Source organism: Dendronephthya gigantea, unplaced genomic scaffold (assembly GCF_004324835.1).
Source record: "Dendronephthya gigantea isolate DGI-Jeju-01 unplaced genomic scaffold, DenGig_1.0 000012F, whole genome shotgun sequence".
Taxonomy (NCBI): Eukaryota; Metazoa; Cnidaria; class Anthozoa; order Malacalcyonacea; family Nephtheidae; genus Dendronephthya; species Dendronephthya gigantea.
This window is the reverse complement of record NW_021163022.1, coordinates 581,923-600,631: the sequence shown is the minus strand read 5'-3', so window position 1 is coordinate 600,631 and position 18,709 is coordinate 581,923. Positions and strand designations below refer to the sequence as shown.

The 18,709-nt window shown below is 36.8% G+C and overlaps 2 protein-coding genes across 2 annotated transcripts in view; one reads left to right on the top strand and one right to left on the bottom strand.

Annotated features, from left to right (window-relative positions):
• Positions 1 to 18,658, top strand: part of LOC114518801 (outer dense fiber protein 2-like) — a 32,324-nt gene extending 13,666 nt beyond the window's left edge. The window contains exons 15-28 of the mRNA XM_028538789.1: positions 7,890 to 7,933; positions 8,072 to 8,132; positions 12,059 to 12,168; positions 12,365 to 12,416; positions 12,495 to 12,578; positions 12,648 to 12,707; positions 14,979 to 15,083; positions 15,529 to 15,588; positions 15,800 to 15,898; positions 16,034 to 16,134; positions 16,709 to 16,790; positions 16,877 to 16,990; positions 17,313 to 17,405; positions 17,974 to 18,658. Coding sequence (XP_028394590.1) covers positions 7,890 to 7,933; positions 8,072 to 8,132; positions 12,059 to 12,168; positions 12,365 to 12,416; positions 12,495 to 12,578; positions 12,648 to 12,707; positions 14,979 to 15,083; positions 15,529 to 15,588; positions 15,800 to 15,898; positions 16,034 to 16,134; positions 16,709 to 16,790; positions 16,877 to 16,990; positions 17,313 to 17,405; positions 17,974 to 18,120 — 1,212 coding nt within the window. The 3' untranslated portion in view covers positions 18,121 to 18,658. The remainder of the gene's footprint in view (positions 1 to 7,889; positions 7,934 to 8,071; positions 8,133 to 12,058; positions 12,169 to 12,364; positions 12,417 to 12,494; positions 12,579 to 12,647; positions 12,708 to 14,978; positions 15,084 to 15,528; positions 15,589 to 15,799; positions 15,899 to 16,033; positions 16,135 to 16,708; positions 16,791 to 16,876; positions 16,991 to 17,312; positions 17,406 to 17,973) is intronic.
• Positions 30 to 2,988, bottom strand: LOC114518802. Its single transcript, XM_028538791.1, has 4 exons — positions 2,551 to 2,988; positions 1,646 to 2,047; positions 599 to 1,336; positions 30 to 244 (listed from the first exon to the last, which is right to left on the bottom strand). Exons 1-4 carry the CDS (start codon positions 2,945 to 2,947, stop codon positions 36 to 38), a joined length of 1,746 nt encoding a protein of 581 aa, XP_028394592.1. The 5' UTR covers positions 2,948 to 2,988; the 3' UTR covers positions 30 to 35.
• Positions 18,659 to 18,709: the final 51 nt, after the last annotated feature.

Below are 18,709 nucleotides of genomic sequence, written 5' to 3'. Positions count from 1 at the left end.
CTGATTTAATTGCATTACATAACTGTATGCTATTTTCAGATGTTCATCTTTTTCTTGGAAACCATAGCAAGAATTTTTGCCCTATGTAATGCATTGTTGATTCCAATAGCATTTAGACCTTCATCACTTAGAAATGCTAAGACCGCACCATCAATCTCATTATCTTGGATGCATTGTTTGTACTGATCCATGTTCATTTGGCAAAACATGTCTGAAACCTGTTCGACTGTCAACTGCAGTAAACCTAAAATTGTAAGTTGAATGAACCAATGTACACCATTTGTAAATCTTTGTACTTATACATGAGAGTATTATATGGTGTACATGGTTACATTTACTTTGACATTTAATGTGTATTATAAGTGTATTTATTAAATCTATCAATCTGACATATAACCAGTTTCTTCCTTTTTGAAAGTACTTAGCTGTTGCTCAAACCATTGAGTAAAACTAAGCTTGTTATATTGGTCTAAATTTTGTTTCTGTGTTTTACATGGGCTACAGGGACTATTGCTGCAAGATGAACAATATTGTGGTGACCAGTTGTTATATTTCAGTTGATGGTAATTAGGAGATGGTAATTGTGGTGAAAACTGACCTGCAAGCCCAATGTTTTCTTTAGATAATTCATCTTTTGATTCTACCTGAACTGACATTCCATTAGGTGTACAGGATTTAAACATATTTGAAACACTGTTCTCAGTTCGTGTAAATGTTGGTGACTGGGCATTTGAAGTCAACACAGACATCAGCATTGATTGCATCATTTTCTGGTGTTCTCTTTCAGCTTTTCTTTCTTCAAATCTTGCTTTTTCCTCCATTTGTCTTCTATTCTCTTCCTTTTCTCTCTGTAGTTGTTCTTTACGCCTTTCTTCTTCTCTGTGGAATTCATGCTGCATCATTATTGCAGCCAACACATCACTAGGTCCTTTTGCCCTTTCAATACCGCTTAATCGTTTAGGGACAGGCTGTACCTGCACAATGTCTAGGTGCTTGCTCCAATCAGGCTCCTCGCTAACTCCGGAAACCCTCCCGTCTATAATTAGATCAGTCCACAAGCTTAGATGGGGTATTCCATAACGATCAAGTGTGCCAGCTTTTTCCAGGGTTTTTCGTAATTCTACATGAACTTTGTTCCATCTATCATTTGTATCTTTTAATTTATCTTCTGGTCCATTTGCGAGAAAGTTCATGTATGCTTCTTCATCAGCAATGTCGTCTAGATCATCATCACTACATTCAGAGCTAACCACCTTTTTGTGTTTAGACGTTTGCAAACCTCCAGGCAAAATACTTCGTTTCACACCTTGCTTGGCTGGTTTTGGTCTATTGGCATCTAAAATATATATAAATTATACATATCTATAGTTATAAATGATGTCCTGGATGCATCACAAATGCAACTTGTGAGATGACTGTAGCTCAAAACTGGAGCTATTACACTATTTATTCATTATTAAAAGTTGATCATCTAGCAAAAAAAAAGGAAAGTTCCTAAAGTTTTAAAAATAGATATTGAAATCACAATTGTCAAGATGTTAAATCACATATGATTTCATTGACATGCAAAACTCCAAGAATCCAATAGTGTTAAATAACACTACAGTAAACCCTATTGCCTCAGGCTTACCAAAGCTTATTTTACCTGCAAGTGTCACAACAGCTAATCGCATATTTTCTACATTTCCAGAATGTGAATTTATGTATACATCTTTTGCTGTCTGAAAATCTGATTCACTGTTCAGGGTATGACATTGCTTTCCTCGCTTTGGTAGCCAATACAATCCAGCTTTTATACAAACATCTGAAATTTCCTCCCTTAAACGGCGTTTTACATATTTAAGTCCTTCATGTTGTGGAACATTGTGAATTACATTGACTGGACCTTCTGCAACACTTGAACATTTTTTCACACCAGCTGTCACATATATGTTATATGTACAATTTATTTCTTTAGCCACTGGGATATTGCTGCTACAAGAATTTGGACTCTTACTAGGAGCTGCTGCATGAAATCTGGGTGAAGATCGCAATGGTGTTGCATGCCCTGCAAAACACAAGAGTAAACTATTAGGGTTAGGGTCTTTTTGCAAGCGACACAGATGTAGTCATTTCATTTTAATACTCTAAATTTGTGGGTTCACCAGTTATTATTTAATGAGAATATAATTTTTTATAAAAATATTAAGCCAATTAACATTTATAATAAAACAACTCATTTATAATCATTTATAACAACACATTTATAACATTTATAACATCAATCATTTATAACAACACATCACAACACATAACAACACTCATTTATAACAACACATTTATAATAAAACAACTCATGTTTTCTATTAAAATAATAATGTATACCCATATTATTGGCAGGTAAAAGATTAAAAGTTGTGCCCTGCCAAAACAATAGAAATCACTAAACTGTTTTTTGACCTGAACTGAGAAGCAAATTAAATTAGGAACACAATCAACACAAAGCCAATGTCAATGAACAATCCAATCCCTGATGTATATTTTATCAACTGCAATATTCAAGTTTCCTACCTTTTTGGTGCCAATCACAGGCGAGTTTAATGCGGGATGTAGAAAGGCGGCCGTTCTTTTGCCTTGGTGGATACTCTAGCATTACCTGTTGTATGCCAGATTCGCCAGTTATTGCTATCAGAGATAAACTGCGCGAATTTTTGTTGACGAAGTATAATTTATTCAATATAACTTCATCATAGGGATACATCTCTGTCTCGGCAATAGTTTCACGTATACACTGTTTCCAATCTAACAACTTTTCACTGTCAGGCAGAGATATGACAACAGGTGATCCAACAGCTCTTCCTTTGCTAGTTTTGCAATAAAGTAATGCTTGTATACCTCCAGTTTCGCAGCTTTCTGTTTCGTTTGTTTCTGAATCTGAGTGATTTTCCAAACGAGTATAATCATCCATACCGTGATTAAAATATTTTGCAATCAACAACGTAAAAATGGTAAAATACGTAAAACTAAAGATTAAAAAACCATGAAAAGAAACAAAGTATAAACACGTGCGAAAAGCGCAAAAATATGTAACCAGGCCTTCGTCGAATGTCGAACGTCGAACGGTGTTCGCAAACGAAAAAAAAAATCGAAGTTCACGTATCAGTGAAATGCGTAGTAATACAAAGATACTGTTTACAACTACAAATTCAGTGCATAATATTCAAGTTGACTCATTCAAGAGAGTTGTAAGAGTGTTATTTAATTTTGACTTATCCACCGTTTAAGCTAAACGGGCTTGATACAACCGGCCCCTGGCTTTTTCAACTTTATATGCAGTGCTTCGAGGAACAATAACAGATTAGAATTTGTGTGTTTTGAGAGACTGGAGTATTTTCGCTGGAGCTTTTTAATGAGCTATTTTACTAAAAATTCACCTTGTTTACCAAAGAAAGGAATCCTTCACCAGATTTTTAGCCTGGTGTCTTTGGAAGGATGAATTTTCAGTAAAAAAACTCATTAAAAAGCTCCAGCGCAACTTAACAGAACCGGTTAAATTTATTGTTATATATCAAACCAAAAAGATTTCTTATTTCCTTCCTAAAAAGGATAAAATTCCGGATTTGTCGCGGAACAATCTAGTTTACAAATTTACTTGTCCGGGCTGCAATATGTCGTATATTGGAAAAACTGAGCGAAATTTGGCAACGAGGCTTTAAGAACATTTGGATCCACTAAAAAGCGGCTCTGTAATAGAATGTCTTTTGACCCGTTGCAGTTTTAAAAAGTGGGATATGAAGACTCTGTTTATTGCGTCCAGATATTTGTTCTCTGCATGGAGACCAATTGTTTAGTTAGATATTCTGGTGCACAGCCTGTCCTACATTTAAAAGCAAGTGTGGCATCTCGTATATATAATTGTTTTTCTATGGGAAGCCAGCGCAGATTCTTGAGTGTGTGCGTTGTATGATCGAATTTCCTTACTCCACTAATTTACGTACATTTCTGGCCGAGGTGCCTGACCAGACAGAAGAACAATACAATGCCTTGCTAAATACAAGCATATTAATAATAGTTACTAGTAAGTTCTTACTAAAAACGTGCTTTGCGCGATTTATCTGGATTAATTTAGATATACAAGATGCAACTGTCGCTTAAATATGCATGATCATCGGACGACTGCCAAACACCATAAGCTTAATTTTTTCGAGGTTTGGTATAGCAAGCAGTTATCAAAACACCAGTTACAGACTTTCTTTAGGTCATTATTTATGCTATTCTCAGCTTCCTCCGAAGCTGTCATCGCAAAAGACGAGAGTAACCTGGTATCATCTACATATCCTACTGCAGCACAGCAGTCACAAGCTGTAGGGAGATCATTGACATAAATGTTAAATAGCATCGCTCCAAGGACACTTCCCTGTGGTACACCAAAGTTAACTGGTAGCGCTTCGGAGAGTGTTGAATTGATCCGGACTACCTGGGACCTACAGGAGAAGTAACTTCTGAACCACGATATTGCTGATTCTGAGAGGCCAATGTTCCTAAGTTTATTTAGTAAGATATGGTGATAAAGACTCTCAAAGACCTTGCATGCCCTTGCTCATATCCAAATATACTATTCCCGTAACTCGCTTCTAGTCAATAGCCCTCAGAATTGCGTCGGAAGTTTCAGTAGAGTGCCACTTTATTCCCACTCTGGTTAATGGCAAGTCTTTGTTTCGTCACCACATACGATGTGAGTTGATCTGGAGCTACTCTTTCGCAAACCTTTGACAAAATTGGTAATAACGAGATTGGTCTGTTGTTTGACGCCCGCTCATAATCACCATTCTTTAGAATAGGGCATACCTCTGCAATTTTCCACGCAGATGGAAAGTTGCATTGATTGAAAGAGGTATTTATATTGGACGTCAATGTTAGTATAGTGGCTTTGGCAGAATCTTTGGCTACTCGAGATATTAATTCATCCACGCCAGGAGCTTTATTATCGCCAAAGAATTAATAACTTTTTCAATCTCATCGCATTGAATATTATGAAAAGCAAACATCTCTGTAATTGGATATGGAGGCGTTAATGAAACTGGTGTTTTAGGTATATAATTGCATTATTTCCCTAAGGAAGCAATTTTATCAACTGTAGTTTTGCCTACTGATGTAAAGTACTGATTAAATTTGTTTGCTACGGTTTGATCATCTTCACTGTAGCTCCTCATAGTAGCTGACCTTTTTGGGATTGTTTTTGAAAGAGTAGCTCCAGATCAACTCACATCGTATGTGGTGACGAAACAAAGACTTGCCATTAACCAGAGTGGGAATAAAGTGGCACTCTACTGAAACTTCCTTAATTTAAGCCCCGTTTACACTACACTCAATTTATTGGCACGGCACGGCTAAAATGGGTACCCGTGCCCAATTTTACTAGTGCTCAGACTACCAAAACAAAGGCCGGGCACGGATGAAATGGGCACGGGTACCCATTTTAGCTGTGCCGTGCCAATAAATCGAGTGTAATGTAAACGGGGCTATAATCAACCGACGCAATTCTGAGGGCTATTGACCAGAAGCGAGTTACAGGAATAGTATACCATTTGTATATGAGCAAGGCCTTTGAGAGTCTTAATCATGACATCTTACTAAATAAACTTAGGAACATTGGCCTCTCAGAATCAGCAATATCGTGGTTCAGAAGTTACTTCTCCTGTAGGTCCCAGGTAGTCCGGATCAATTCAACACTCTCCGAAGCGCTACCAGTTAACTTTGGTGTACCACAGGGAAGTGTCCTTGGAGCGATGCTATTTAACATTTATGTCAATGATCTCCCTACAGCTTGTGACTGCTGTGCTGCAGTAGGATATGTAGATGATACCAGGTTACTCTCGTCTTTTGCGATGACAGCTTCGGAGGAAGCTGAGAATAGCATAAATAATGACCTAAAGAAAGTCTGTAACTGGTGTTTTGATAACTGCTTGCTATACCAAACCTCGAAAAAATTAAGCTTATGGTGTTTGGCAGTCGTCCGATGATCATGCATATTTAAGCGACAGTTGCATCTTGTATATCTAAATTAATCCAGATAAATCGCGCAAAGCACGTTTTTAGTAAGAACTTACTAGTAACTATTATTAATATGCTTGTATTTAGCAAGGCATTGTATTGTTCTTCTGTCTGGTCAGGCACCTCGGCCAGAAATGTACGTAAATTAGTGGAGTAAGGAAATTCGATCATACAACGCACACACTCAAGAATCTGCGCTGGCTTCCCATAGAAAAACAATTATATATACGAGATGCCACACTTGCTTTTAAATGTAGGACAGGCTGTGCACCAGAATATCTAACTAAACAATTGGTCTCCATGCAGAGAACAAATATCTGGACGCAATAAACAGAGTCTTCATATCCCACTTTTTAAAACTGCAACGGGTCAAAAGACATTCTATTACAGAGCCGCTTTTTAGTGGATCCAAATGTTCTTAAAGCCTCGTTGCCAAATTTCGCTCAGTTTTTCCAATATACGACATATTGCAGCCCGGACAAGTAAATTTGTAAACTAGATTGTTCCGCGACAAATCCGGAATTTTATCCTTTTTAGGAAGGAAATAAGAAATCTTTTTGGTTTGATATATAACAATAAATTTAACCGGTTCTGTTAAGTTGCGCTGGAGCTTTTTAATGAGTTTTTTTACTAAAAATTCATTCTTCCAAAGACACCAGGCTAAAAATCTGGTGAAGGATTCCTTTCTTTGGTAAACAAGGTGAATTTTTAGTAAAATAGCTCATTAAAAAGCTCCAGCACAACTTAACAGAACCGGTTAAATTTATTGTTATATATGAAAGCCAAAAAGATTTCTTATTTCCTTCCTAAAAAGGATAAAATTCCGGATTTGTCGCGGAACAATCTAGTTTTACCGATATTGGAAAAACTGAGCGAAATTTCGAACGAGGCTTTCAGAACATTTGGATCCACTAAAAAGCGCAGTTTCGAAACACTTAATGGACTGTGACGACGCACACTACCTACTTAACATGAGCAACGTTTTGACAAGCTTAATGATTCTGACTCCATTTACTCTTACGCTGAACTCGTACCTAACAATACAAAAATACTCCAGTCTCTCAAAACACCCAAATTCTAATCTGTTGTTGTTCCTCGAGGCACTGCATATAAAGTTGAAAAAGCCAGAACTCAATAGCGGCTTAAAGGCATCAAAGGAACTTATAGTTTTCCTTAGACTGTATCACTATATGCATGTAAATATCTCGTGAGGCCATGTTCTCGTATTTCTTATTAACTCGCTGATTTACGTCATCGTTACTTCCTGACAAATTTGTATAAAGATTGTAGCATGCTTGTAAATAGTTAGGTTCTACAATGACTTTGAAATAGAGTCAAAATATCACCTTGAATATTGTGTCTTGTTTTTTAACAACTCATATCTTGAGTTTACAAGATATTTATTTTCGGAGTATGTTTTCTCTTATATTTCGCAAAATTGTCTGCTGGAAAAGGTTTTTATTGCTCTATAATCTTCGCAGTTTTGGGGGTGCTGTCGTCATGCGACGCACGAAATATTTGAACCCTGTCTCTAACCGATACCCTTTTCTAACCGTAAATTCGAAATCCGTAACACAACGATATAACCAATTTTTATTGTTTTTCGTGTTAAGGGGGCTTGACACAAATGCGTTGACATTTAGTAGCACCAAAACATAAGCAGCACAGCACTGTTCTTAAGTAATTTATTTGTCCAGTGATGGTTTTTTGACAGTTGCATACTCCTTCGGAAAAACAAATCTCAAGTGCATAAATTTTTCTGCTTCCTTTCACAATACAAGATAAACAAATCCTCTGTGTATGAATGCAAATCTTTTTCATCCTAGATTTAATCATTTTTTTTCTTTCTTATATAGGAGAAAAGTCAAAGAGAAAAAGATGCGTTAAAAAAGGCTGCAAGGTTTGTTCTTGGAAACTTACCATTCTAATATATTTATTTGTATATACAGTTTCATATAACATTCTACAAATTGTGTTTCGAAGAACATAGTTATCTACAAATTAAAACTCACATGAAGAATATTGCGTATCTCTTTAGATTGCAAAAAGACCGTGCCGCTGACCTGGAAAGAAACGTGGACTCACTAAAGCAGATATTGGTAAGTATATATCATAACTCCTGGGAACTTCTACATCTCTTCTTAAAACTGTTTCTATAGCTAGAGATCGAGGAAAGGTTATACTAGCTTCTACATCTCTCCTTAACTGTTTCTATAGCTAGAGATTGAGGAAAGGTTATACTAGCTTCTACATCTCTTCTTAAAACTGTTTCTATAGCTAGAGATCGAGGAAAGGTTATACTAGCTTCTACATCTCTCCTTAACTGTTTCTATAGCTAGAGATCGAGGAAAGGTTATACTAGCTTCTACATCTCTCCTTAACTGTTTCTATAGCTAGAGATTGAGGAAAGGTTATACTAGCTTCTACATCTCTTCTTAAAACTGTTTCTATAGCTAGAGATCGAGGAAAGGTTATACTAGCTTCTACATCTCTCCTTAACTGTTTCTATAGCTAGAGATCGAGGAAAGGTTATACTAGCTTCTACATCTCTCCTTAACTGTTTCTATAGCTAGAGATCGAGGAAAGGTTATACTAGCTTCTACATCTCTCCTTAACTGTTTCTATAGCTAGAGATTGAGGAAAGGTTATACTAGCTTCTACATCTCTCCTTAACTGTTTCTATAGCTAGAGATTGAGGAAAGGTTATACTAGCTTCTACATCTCTCCTTAACTGTTTCTATAGCTAGAGATTGAGGAAAGGTTATACTAGCTTCTACATCTCTCCTTAACTGTTTCTATAGCTAGAGATCGAGGAAAGGTTATACTAGCTTCTACATCTCTCCTTAACTGTTTCTATAGCTAGAGATCGAGGAAAGGTTATACTAGCTTCTACATCTCTCCTTAACTGTTTCTATAGCTAGAGATCGAGGAAAGGTTATACTAGCTTCTACATCTCTCCTTAACTGTTTCTATAGCTAGAGATTGAGGAAAGGTTATACTAGCTTCTACATCTCTCCTTAACTGTTTCTATAGCTAGAGATCGAGGAAAGGTTATACTAGCTTCTACATCTCTCCTTAACTGTTTCTATAGCTAGAGATTGAGGAAAGGTTATACTAGCTTCTACATCTCTCCTTAACTGTTTCTATAGCTAGAGATTGAGGAAAGGTTATACTAGCTTCTACATCTCTCCTTAACTGTTTCTATAGCTAGAGATCGAGGAAAGGTTATACTAGCTTCTACATCTCTCCTTAACTGTTTCTATAGCTAGAGATCGAGGAAAGGTTATACTAGCTTCTACATCTCTCCTTAACTGTTTCTATAGCTAGAGATCGAGGAAAGGTTATACTAGCTTCTACATCTCTCCTTAACTGTTTCTATAGCTAGAGATCGAGGAAAGGTTATACTAGCTTCTACATCTCTCCTTAACTGTTTCTATAGCTAGAGATTGAGGAAAGGTTATACTAGCTTCTACATCTCTCCTTAACTGTTTCTATAGCTAGAGATCGAGGAAAGGTTATACTAGCTTCTACATCTCTCCTTAACTGTTTCTATAGCTAGAGATTGAGGAAAGGTTATACTAGCTTCTACATCTCTCCTTAACTGTTTCTATAGCTAGAGATCGAGGAAAGGTTATACTAGCTTCTACATCTCTCCTTAACTGTTTCTATAGCTAGAGATTGAGGAAAGGTTATACTAGCTTCTACATCTCTCCTTAACTGTTTCTATAGCTAGAGATCGAGGAAAGGTTATACTAGCTTCTACATCTCTCCTTAACTGTTTCTATAGCTAGAGATCGAGGAAAGGTTATACTAGCTTCTACATCTCTCCTTAACTGTTTCTATAGCTAGAGATCGAGGAAAGGTTATACTACCTTCTACATCTCTCCTTAACTGTTTCTATAGCTAGAGATTGAGGAAAGGTTATACTAGCTTCTACATCTCTCCTTAACTGTTTCTATAGCTAGAGATCGAGGAAAGGTTATACTACCTTCTACATCTCTCCTTAACTGTTTCTATAGCTAGAGATTGAGGAAAGGTTATACTAGCTTCTACATCTCTCCTTAACTGTTTCTATAGCTAGAGATCGAGGAAAGGTTATACTAGCTTCTACATCTCTCCTTAACTGTTTCTATAGCTAGAGATCGAGGAAAGGTTATACTAGCTTCTACATCTCTCCTTAACTGTTTCTATAGCTAGAGATTGAGGAAAGGTTATACTAGCTTCTACATCTCTCCTTAACTGTTTCTATAGCTAGAGATTGAGGAAAGGTTATACTAGCTTCTACATCTCTCCTTAACTGTTTCTATAGCTAGAGATCGAGGAAAGGTTATACTAGCTTCTACATCTCTCCTTAACTGTTTCTATAGCTAGAGATTGAGGAAAGGTTATACTAGCTTCTACATCTCTCCTTAACTGTTTCTATAGCTAGAGATTGAGGAAAGGTTATACTAGCTTCTACATCTCTCCTTAACTGTTTCTATAGCTAGAGATTGAGGAAAGGTTATACTAGCTTCTACATCTCTCCTTAACTGTTTCTATAGCTAGAGATTGAGGAAAGGTTATACTAGCTTTTACATCTCTCCTTAACTGTTTCTATAGCTAGAGATTGAGGAAAGGTTATACTAGCTTTTACATCTCTCCTTAACTGTTTCTATAGCTAGAGATCGAGGAAAGGTTATACTAGCTTCTACATCTCTCCTTAACTGTTTCTATAGCTAGAGATCGAGGAAAGGTTATACTAGCTTCTACATCTCTCCTTAACTGTTTCTATAGCTAGAGATTGAGGAAAGGTTATACTAGCTTCTACATCTCTTCTTAAAACTGTTTCTATAGCTAGAGATCGAGGAAAGGTTATACTAGCTTCTACATCTCTCTTAACTGTTTCTATAGCTAGAGATCGAGGAAAGGTTATACTAGCTTCTACATCTCTCCTTAACTGTTTCTATAGCTAGAGATCGAGGAAAGGTTATACTAGCTTCTACATCTCTCCTTAACTGTTTCTATAGCTAGAGATTGAGGAAAGGTTATACTAGCTTCTACATCTCTCCTTAACTGTTTCTATAGCTAGAGATCGAGGAAAGGTTATACTACCTTCTACATCTCTCCTTAACTGTTTCTATAGCTAGAGATTGAGGAAAGGTTATACTAGCTTCTACATCTCTCCTTAACTGTTTCTATAGCTAGAGATCGAGGAAAGGTTATACTAGCTTCTACATCTCTCCTTAACTGTTTCTATAGCTAGAGATCGAGGAAAGGTTATACTAGCTTCTACATCTCTCCTTAACTGTTTCTATAGCTAGAGATTGAGGAAAGGTTATACTAGCTTCTACATCTCTCCTTAACTGTTTCTATAGCTAGAGATCGAGGAAAGGTTATACCTTCTACATCTCTCCTTAACTGTTTCTATAGCTAGAGATTGAGGAAAGGTTATACTAGCTTCTACATCTCTCCTTAACTGTTTCTATAGCTAGAGATCGAGGAAAGGTTATACTAGCTTCTACATCTCTCCTTAACTGTTTCTATAGCTAGAGATCGAGGAAAGGTTATACGCTTCTACATCTCTCCTTAACTGTTTCTATAGCTAGAGATTGAGGAAAGGTTATACTAGCTTCTACATCTCTCCTTAACTGTTTCTATAGCTAGAGATTGAGGAAAGGTTATACTAGCTTCTACATCTCTCCTTAACTGTTTCTATAGCTAGAGATCGAGGAAAGGTTATACTAGCTTCTACATCTCTCCTTAACTGTTTCTATAGCTAGAGATTGAGGAAATGGTAAACCCTTCCAATATTCACTGTTGACACTATTTGGTTTATTTCATTATTTAAAAGTCACGTGTCTAAAATTGGCTCGAAAAAGGTTGTGAACAAATACTCTTGTCCGTGATTTTTTCCTTCATGCTATAATATGTAGGGGGGGGGGGGTTTCTTGGTATACGTATTACGTAAAAAAGCTATGAATAAAGTGTTCTTACTGGATGGTTATAGTTCTAAGTAGTTATTTCAGTCGGTCAAATTTATTTCCAGGACAAGGAATTGGCCGAAGCTAAACACAATGTGGATGCCTTAAAAGATAGAGAAACAAAGTTTAAGAAGGAAAAGACATCTTATGAAGCAAGAATTGACAAACTCCAGAGGTATTTATATCACTTCTCTCTCTCTCTCACTCTCTCTCTCTGCATGCTGACCAGTGAAATGCTGACTTACATTTATACAGATGTAATCTGTATAAATGATTATAAAACATTATTACTCCACCTAATGTACATGTATGAATTGATAGCCTAACTTCTGTTTTTCAATATAATTATCTGCAAATGTTGTTTTATTTAGTCGTGTTGGTGAGCTTGAGCAAATAGTTGAACATACTGATAACGCTGCAAAGGTATTTAATGCATGGTGTAGGTATATATTTGGGAAGATTTCATTTCTCGATAAGCTGAGTTTTTCGTCTTTTAAACAGCAAAGCAAGGAAGCTCTTCAAACAAAACTACAAACTCGAATCCAAGAGATAACATCACTACGAGCTGAGAACGAAAGACTAAAAGTAAATTTAACATTGTTCAACATGGTTCAAAGTTAATTCCAAGTTTCATTCATGTTCTTATCTTTATAGATCGAAGTGGAAAGTTTTGAGGAACGATTAAAAGCTGAGGAAGAAAGGAATTTTGCTAAGGTATACATATACTTATTATCATTTATAGACCTTGAGTGACGGCGGGGCATTCGGCGAAATATTTCCCGAAATGATGATATTTGCCGAGGAAAATATCATTACTGAGAGAAATATTTCGCCAAACCCCCGAGCGGATGGTCTATACCGAAAAATATTGTGAGCTTGTAGAATAGCCAAACAACATACAGGTACAAAGTTTCGTAAAAGTATTGACGTGTGTTGATTCTGCCATATTCAAAAATCGAATATCCCGCTCAAGTGTGGTATTTGAGTGAATACCATGCCCCGGGGATACCATGCCCCGGGGAAAGCACCCAGGGTACGAGTAGTCCGGGGCAGGGTGGTATTCGCTCAAAAATTCTATGGTCATGTGGTATAAAGCAAGTTCTGTGATTGGACAAGTTTATTGTGAGGTATAATATTATATTACCGTTCCTCTGTTTTTGCGCCAAATTTAGTTGAAGACATCCAAAACGAGGTGTGCAAACTTGAATGAAAACACATTGATATACCGTAATAATAATATTAGATGCTTTTAATGACTAGACTAGTTCAGCTCAGGGAGAAACGGAAAAACTACAGGAGAAAGTCGTACAACTAGAGAATGAACTTAGTCAAACTAAAATTGAGGTAAAAAAGTAACATGTTGAATTCATGGCAGTTTAGTGATGCAGAAGTTGAACTACATGATTGTTTGCGTAGGAGAGTCATATCCAGACGAGAATAGCTGAGTTCATATGCCGTATTAATCATTATGAAAATATGTTGTCAAATGCGAATTTTAAGGTATAGATTAGCACTTGTCATTTTAATGTTGATAACCTGATGGGTGTTGTTGTGATTAGGAGGTGCATGTGATATTACTTTGGTTATATTTTAGTTGTATATAGTATGATAAAGCGTGATGAGTTATTGTATATTGTTGTAGTGATCTTAGTATATGATGTTATGCATTATGGTGCGATATGGTATTGCTCAGTGCATGGATGGTATATTGTAGTTATAGTATTGTTAGTATACGATGTGGTATATACGGAAGGTGCTATTGCCTTTTAGTATAGATTGGTACACGCGTTTCACTTTCGTATGTCTCCATCATACATTGCGTTCCTAGAGTGAGTTAGCTTGTGAAGAAATAGCTCAGTTGAAGGCAACAGTCAGTCAATATGAAAATCAGTTAGCTGAACAGAAAGTGAAGGTAAATTACTAGTTAGCATTAGAGGATTAGACGCAAGGCATCTGCACGAAGGAATCTACATGACTCATTATAAATTTGACTGACACTGAGAGACTAAGATTATGATGTATTTGCAAAATTATGGCTAAATACAAGAAAATACTTGTGAGACATTCTAGTCTTAGTAGCTATTGTATCGTCATGGATAAAATGTCATTATTGATGTGTATCGACGTTACCCTCCTAGGAAAGTGAGAGTAGATCAGTAATATCAGAACTTCAGGACAGTTTGAACAAGCAGCAGAATGATCAGATTGTAGAGCGACTCTCGGTGAGTGAAAAAAAGATTAAAGAATTTAGAGTAGTTTAGACTGGATCAACCTCGTGAAGCTTCGTGATTTTATGATTTGATCAAATTCAGTTTGGTAGCGGCACTGCTGGCACTCAGACAGAAAATGAATTAGAGATGAAGATTAGAGAGGCAGAAAGCAGGTTTTCACTTCAACAAATGGAGGTATAGATATCGCAGATTTTTCATCAGCATTTTGTAGCCTAGATACAGTTTTTCCCATTCTTAGAGCATTACCTAATTATAGTGATAGGTAAGAAAACAGATTAAAAAGTTGATTTTAGAAATGCAGTTGGTTTTAGAAACATAACGAGCATGGTTTTATGTGAAGAATCAGAATTTCTGAGAGTTGATTTACCGCCCTAGGCCATAAAATCCAGGTCCTATGACAAAAATTGGTCCTCATTTTCCGGGCAAAGCCTCGCTGAAGTTCGTTTACCCTACGATAGTCTAGCATGCCTTGTCTGATAATGCGGCTCCATAGTTCTTGTACTATTTATGGAAAGGTTAATGCATGAATATCCTGTGTATAAGATTTTAAAAATGTAAGACTTTCCCTGCTTGGTTTCGTAGTTCAATGAATTCGTAGTAACCAACTGTGCCCTTCTCCAGGCTATCGGATCGAAAATCCACTCAATCTCACGTTGTAAGAAGCAGTTGCGTGGCGGTCATCGTAATGCGCGTAGGTTTTGCTGAGCAAGGTGAAATACTTACTTCAAGTTCTTGGGCATTCTTCGTTTTATAGATTGATAAATATCGTCGTGAGGTTGAAGAAGCTCGTATGATTGTCCAAGAAAAGAACGATCTTTTAGAAAGAGTGAAACAAGAAGGACATCTGGAAACAGAAAAGGTTTGTTTTCTTTAGCAAGATACTGCAGAAATGTTTCATCGGAGTATAAAAATTGTGTTAAAAGATTTATTGATTAAGTTGAGAGGGTGTTCCTATCCCCAGCAACTCAGACTTAGAGGGTGTTCCTCAGTGTACCCAGCAAGTTAGAGGGCGTTCCTGTTCCCAGCAACTCAAAGAATGTTTCTGTCCCCTTCACCTCAGAGGGTATTCCTATCCCCAGAAACTCAGACGGTGTTTCTTAGTGTCCCGAGCAACTCTGACTCAAAGGGTGTTCCTTAGTGTCCCCATGGAACACCTTCCTATCCCGGGGCATCATTGACTTAGAGGGTGTTCCTGTCCCAAGCAACTTAGAGAGTGTTCCTATCTCCTATCAAGTCTAAAGAGCATTGTGGTGGTAAGAGTGAAACAATGTCTTACACTCGGAACATATGCTTTCTATCTCAAGGTTAGGATAGGTTTACAACAACGTATTGCAGAACTGGAGCCAGTGTCTGAACTATTCAAGGTGAGTCAGCTCTGTGTTTTGTTATTATTTTATTTTTGGACATGAAAAAAGGGGCGACTTTTCAGACCCTATATCACATTGTTGTACTAGCGGTTCCTACTGATCTAAATGCTTATTGCATGCTATATCTACTGTAAACTATTCCTTTCTTAAAATAAGTTTCAAAATAAGCAAAATAATGATTTGTCTTTTCTTACTTTGATATTTTTAGGCGTCTGAACGTCGTCTTCAGGATTCTCAGGACATGATGTTAGACTACGAACGCAGAGCAAGTGATCACAAACAATTGATTTCGGAATTAACGCAAAAGGTGAAAATTATGAAATAAAAAATCGTCATAAGATTTCAGTCGCACTTAAAACCTGTTAGATTAAGTCTTCTAGTCTCTTCCACTCAGTCTTGTCAGTATTCTCATTGTTGGTAAACCCTCGTTCAACATTCTTAGGTTGAAATGCAAAGTGACCAATTGGAGGAAATACGGGAGAAATGGCGCAATTCTCAAGAGTACAACAAAGAGAACGACAAAAGATATGATTCACTTGAAAGGTAAAACATTTCTCCCTGCAGTTATGTTACGTTGAATATATTTCGTTTATCTCCAAAACCCTTGAACCATGTGTCCTAAATTATCTCGTTATGGCCGTAATACTCCTCACGATCACCTTGATAGACACCATGCATTGCTGGTTTTCACTGCGCTAACTAGTTGCTGCATGTGCTCACGTTTTCTGTTCCAGTTGTCACTTTCAAACACCTGGAATATCTCTAGAAAAGCACGCACCATCTTTGACCACCTCTAAAAAACCTTCATTCACTATAACCCCTCGGAAAAGATGTGATTGGGACAGTGATGTAGTTTACCGTCTAGAAAAGTATATTATTTATCTCAACATCACATTTTACCTGGTATCCGAGTGTCTAAGATTATGACGTTTTGCGAAAATTGTGGCTTAATCCAAGATAATCTTTGTATTGTGGTGAGAAAATGGGATTAAGAAAATGATGAATTTTCTGTAGGTTAACATCACATATGATGTCGAAAACCTACTTTATTTTTCCTAGATCAAATAAATAGCCATGACTGTCGTTCACTTAACTTCCGTTATTTCTTTTACTGCAGAAAGTACGAACAGCTGAGTCATGAAAATCGAGATCTTATAGCATCTGTAAGCAGAGGGGAAGAGGCATTGAAGCAAACACAAGTAATTAAACAGTATAGAATGAGTTGAGTTTTTTTCGGTAAAAGACAGCGTTAGTAGCCAACTTTCGCTTTTTTAACTATTGACAGGAAAAACTTGATGATAAAAAGGAAGTGATTGCAAAGTTGACGTATCAACTCGAGGCGGCTCTCGCTGATGCTAGAAGACAAGCCGAAAGTCAACGTGAGAAGAATATTGCTAAGGTATAATAAAATCAAATAAAAACATTTAGCTTTTAACAAATCATCGGAATTAAATCCAAGTCACGTTCTAGTCCCGTTGTATTACTGTAGCTCTACACTACATGCTTAGCATTTTGCGTTTTCTAGATTGTATACAAAGTATTATTTGACTAAAAAGTTTCGGGGAGTTTTTAGTTAAAATTGTCGACGTATTGCAATTTGCACCTCTCTCACGTAAAAAGGGGTTAACATGTAACCTTCGCTATCTGTGATATTAGCCCTGGCTAATACTGTGATGGGTAAAACAATGAGAAATGCAAGATTTGTTGACGATCTCTTTCAGGAAAGATCATCTCAGGCTCGTATCGCTGACTTGGAAGCTCAGTTAAGTCGAGCGACTGCAAACGTTGCCCAAATGAAGAGAGAAAAAGATGAGGTAGTTTATTTCTCACAATTTTTGTTTGTTTTGTCTTACGATGTGTGTTGTTTTGTTTGTTTGTTTGTTTGTTAGGATCTGTTTTCCGTTGTCGTATAGCTATAATTAAAGAAAACAGTAATTGTCTTTGTCCCTCTTAATAACAACAGAATGTACTCGAACATTTGCATGTTCTCTTTTTGTATTTGAAATGCAACCTTTTCCTATAGTTTTCAGATATTCAGCTATACTGTCGCACAGTAATCGCTATTATCTTACGGTAATCGCTATATTGTCGTATGGTAATTTCGCTATATCGTCGTACGGTATTCGTTATATTGTCGTACGGTAATCGCTATATTGTCGTATGGTAGTCGCTATATTGTCGTACGCTAATCGCTATATTGTCGTATGGTAATTTCGCTATATTGTCGCACGGTATTCGTTATATTGTCGTACGGTAATCGCTATATTGTCGTATGGTAGTCGCTATAGTGTCGTACGGAAATCGCTATATTGTCGTATGGTAATATGGTCGTATGGTAATTTCGCTATATTGTCGTATAATAACGTGAAATTTGTATTTAAGGTTGAACGACGTTTCACCTCCCGTCTCAGTGACATGCGTGATCGGTTAGATCAAGCGAACACGACCACACGTAGTATGCAAAACTATGTTTCCTTCCTCAAGTCCTCCTATAGTACAGTATTTGATGATATGGACGATGGCCGCTGACCACTTCAGCTCATTGATTGCGACCCCAACTGCTTGAAATCGTTTCCTTTGTTTACCCAAAATCCTTTTCAGGCATTACGATGTACGACGGGTTTAATTCTCCCCAGTACAGTTACTGGTTTATATCGTCGACTCGAGCTAAATTTGGAATGTGCATGCAAAATGGGAATTTAGAGAATCAAAAATATTCCAGTGTTAATTCATAAGTGCATTCATAATTATGTTCGTATTTCGCCTCCATCCATTTCATTAAGAAACACACAATAGAAATTCCGAAGCAACATACCACGATAAAAAATAGGACCAGAGTGAACTAAGGGTTTAAAGATAGCATTGTGTTTGTAGGGTAATATTGCATGGGTTTGGTTGGGACTTATTTTTTATACATCTATTTATAAACGTTTTAGACAATCTAGTATTTTTATATAGCTATAGTGATTCTTCCAATTTTTACAGTGATCTATCAAGGCATATGATGTTGTAATATAGTTTAAACGCTTAATTTAGAGCTAGAATATATAACCTTAATTTTGTTTTATATGTGAAAATATTTGTCTGCCTCCTGACCATAGTAAATATTTTTGATTAT

Bases quoted from the DNA above. Each gene is read 5' to 3' on its own strand.
- LOC114518802 (XM_028538791.1), bottom strand. From the start codon at position 2,947: ATGGATGATTATACTCGTTTGGAAAATCACTCAGATTCAGAAACAAAC. The intron at 2,048-2,550 runs GTAGGAAACTTG...TGTGTTTTGCAG, and splicing joins CTGTGATTGGCACCAAAAAG to GGCATGCAACACCATTGCGA. The intron at 245-598 runs GTCAGTTTTCAC...TTACAATTTTAG, and splicing joins AGAAAACATTGGGCTTGCAG to GTTTACTGCAGTTGACAGTC.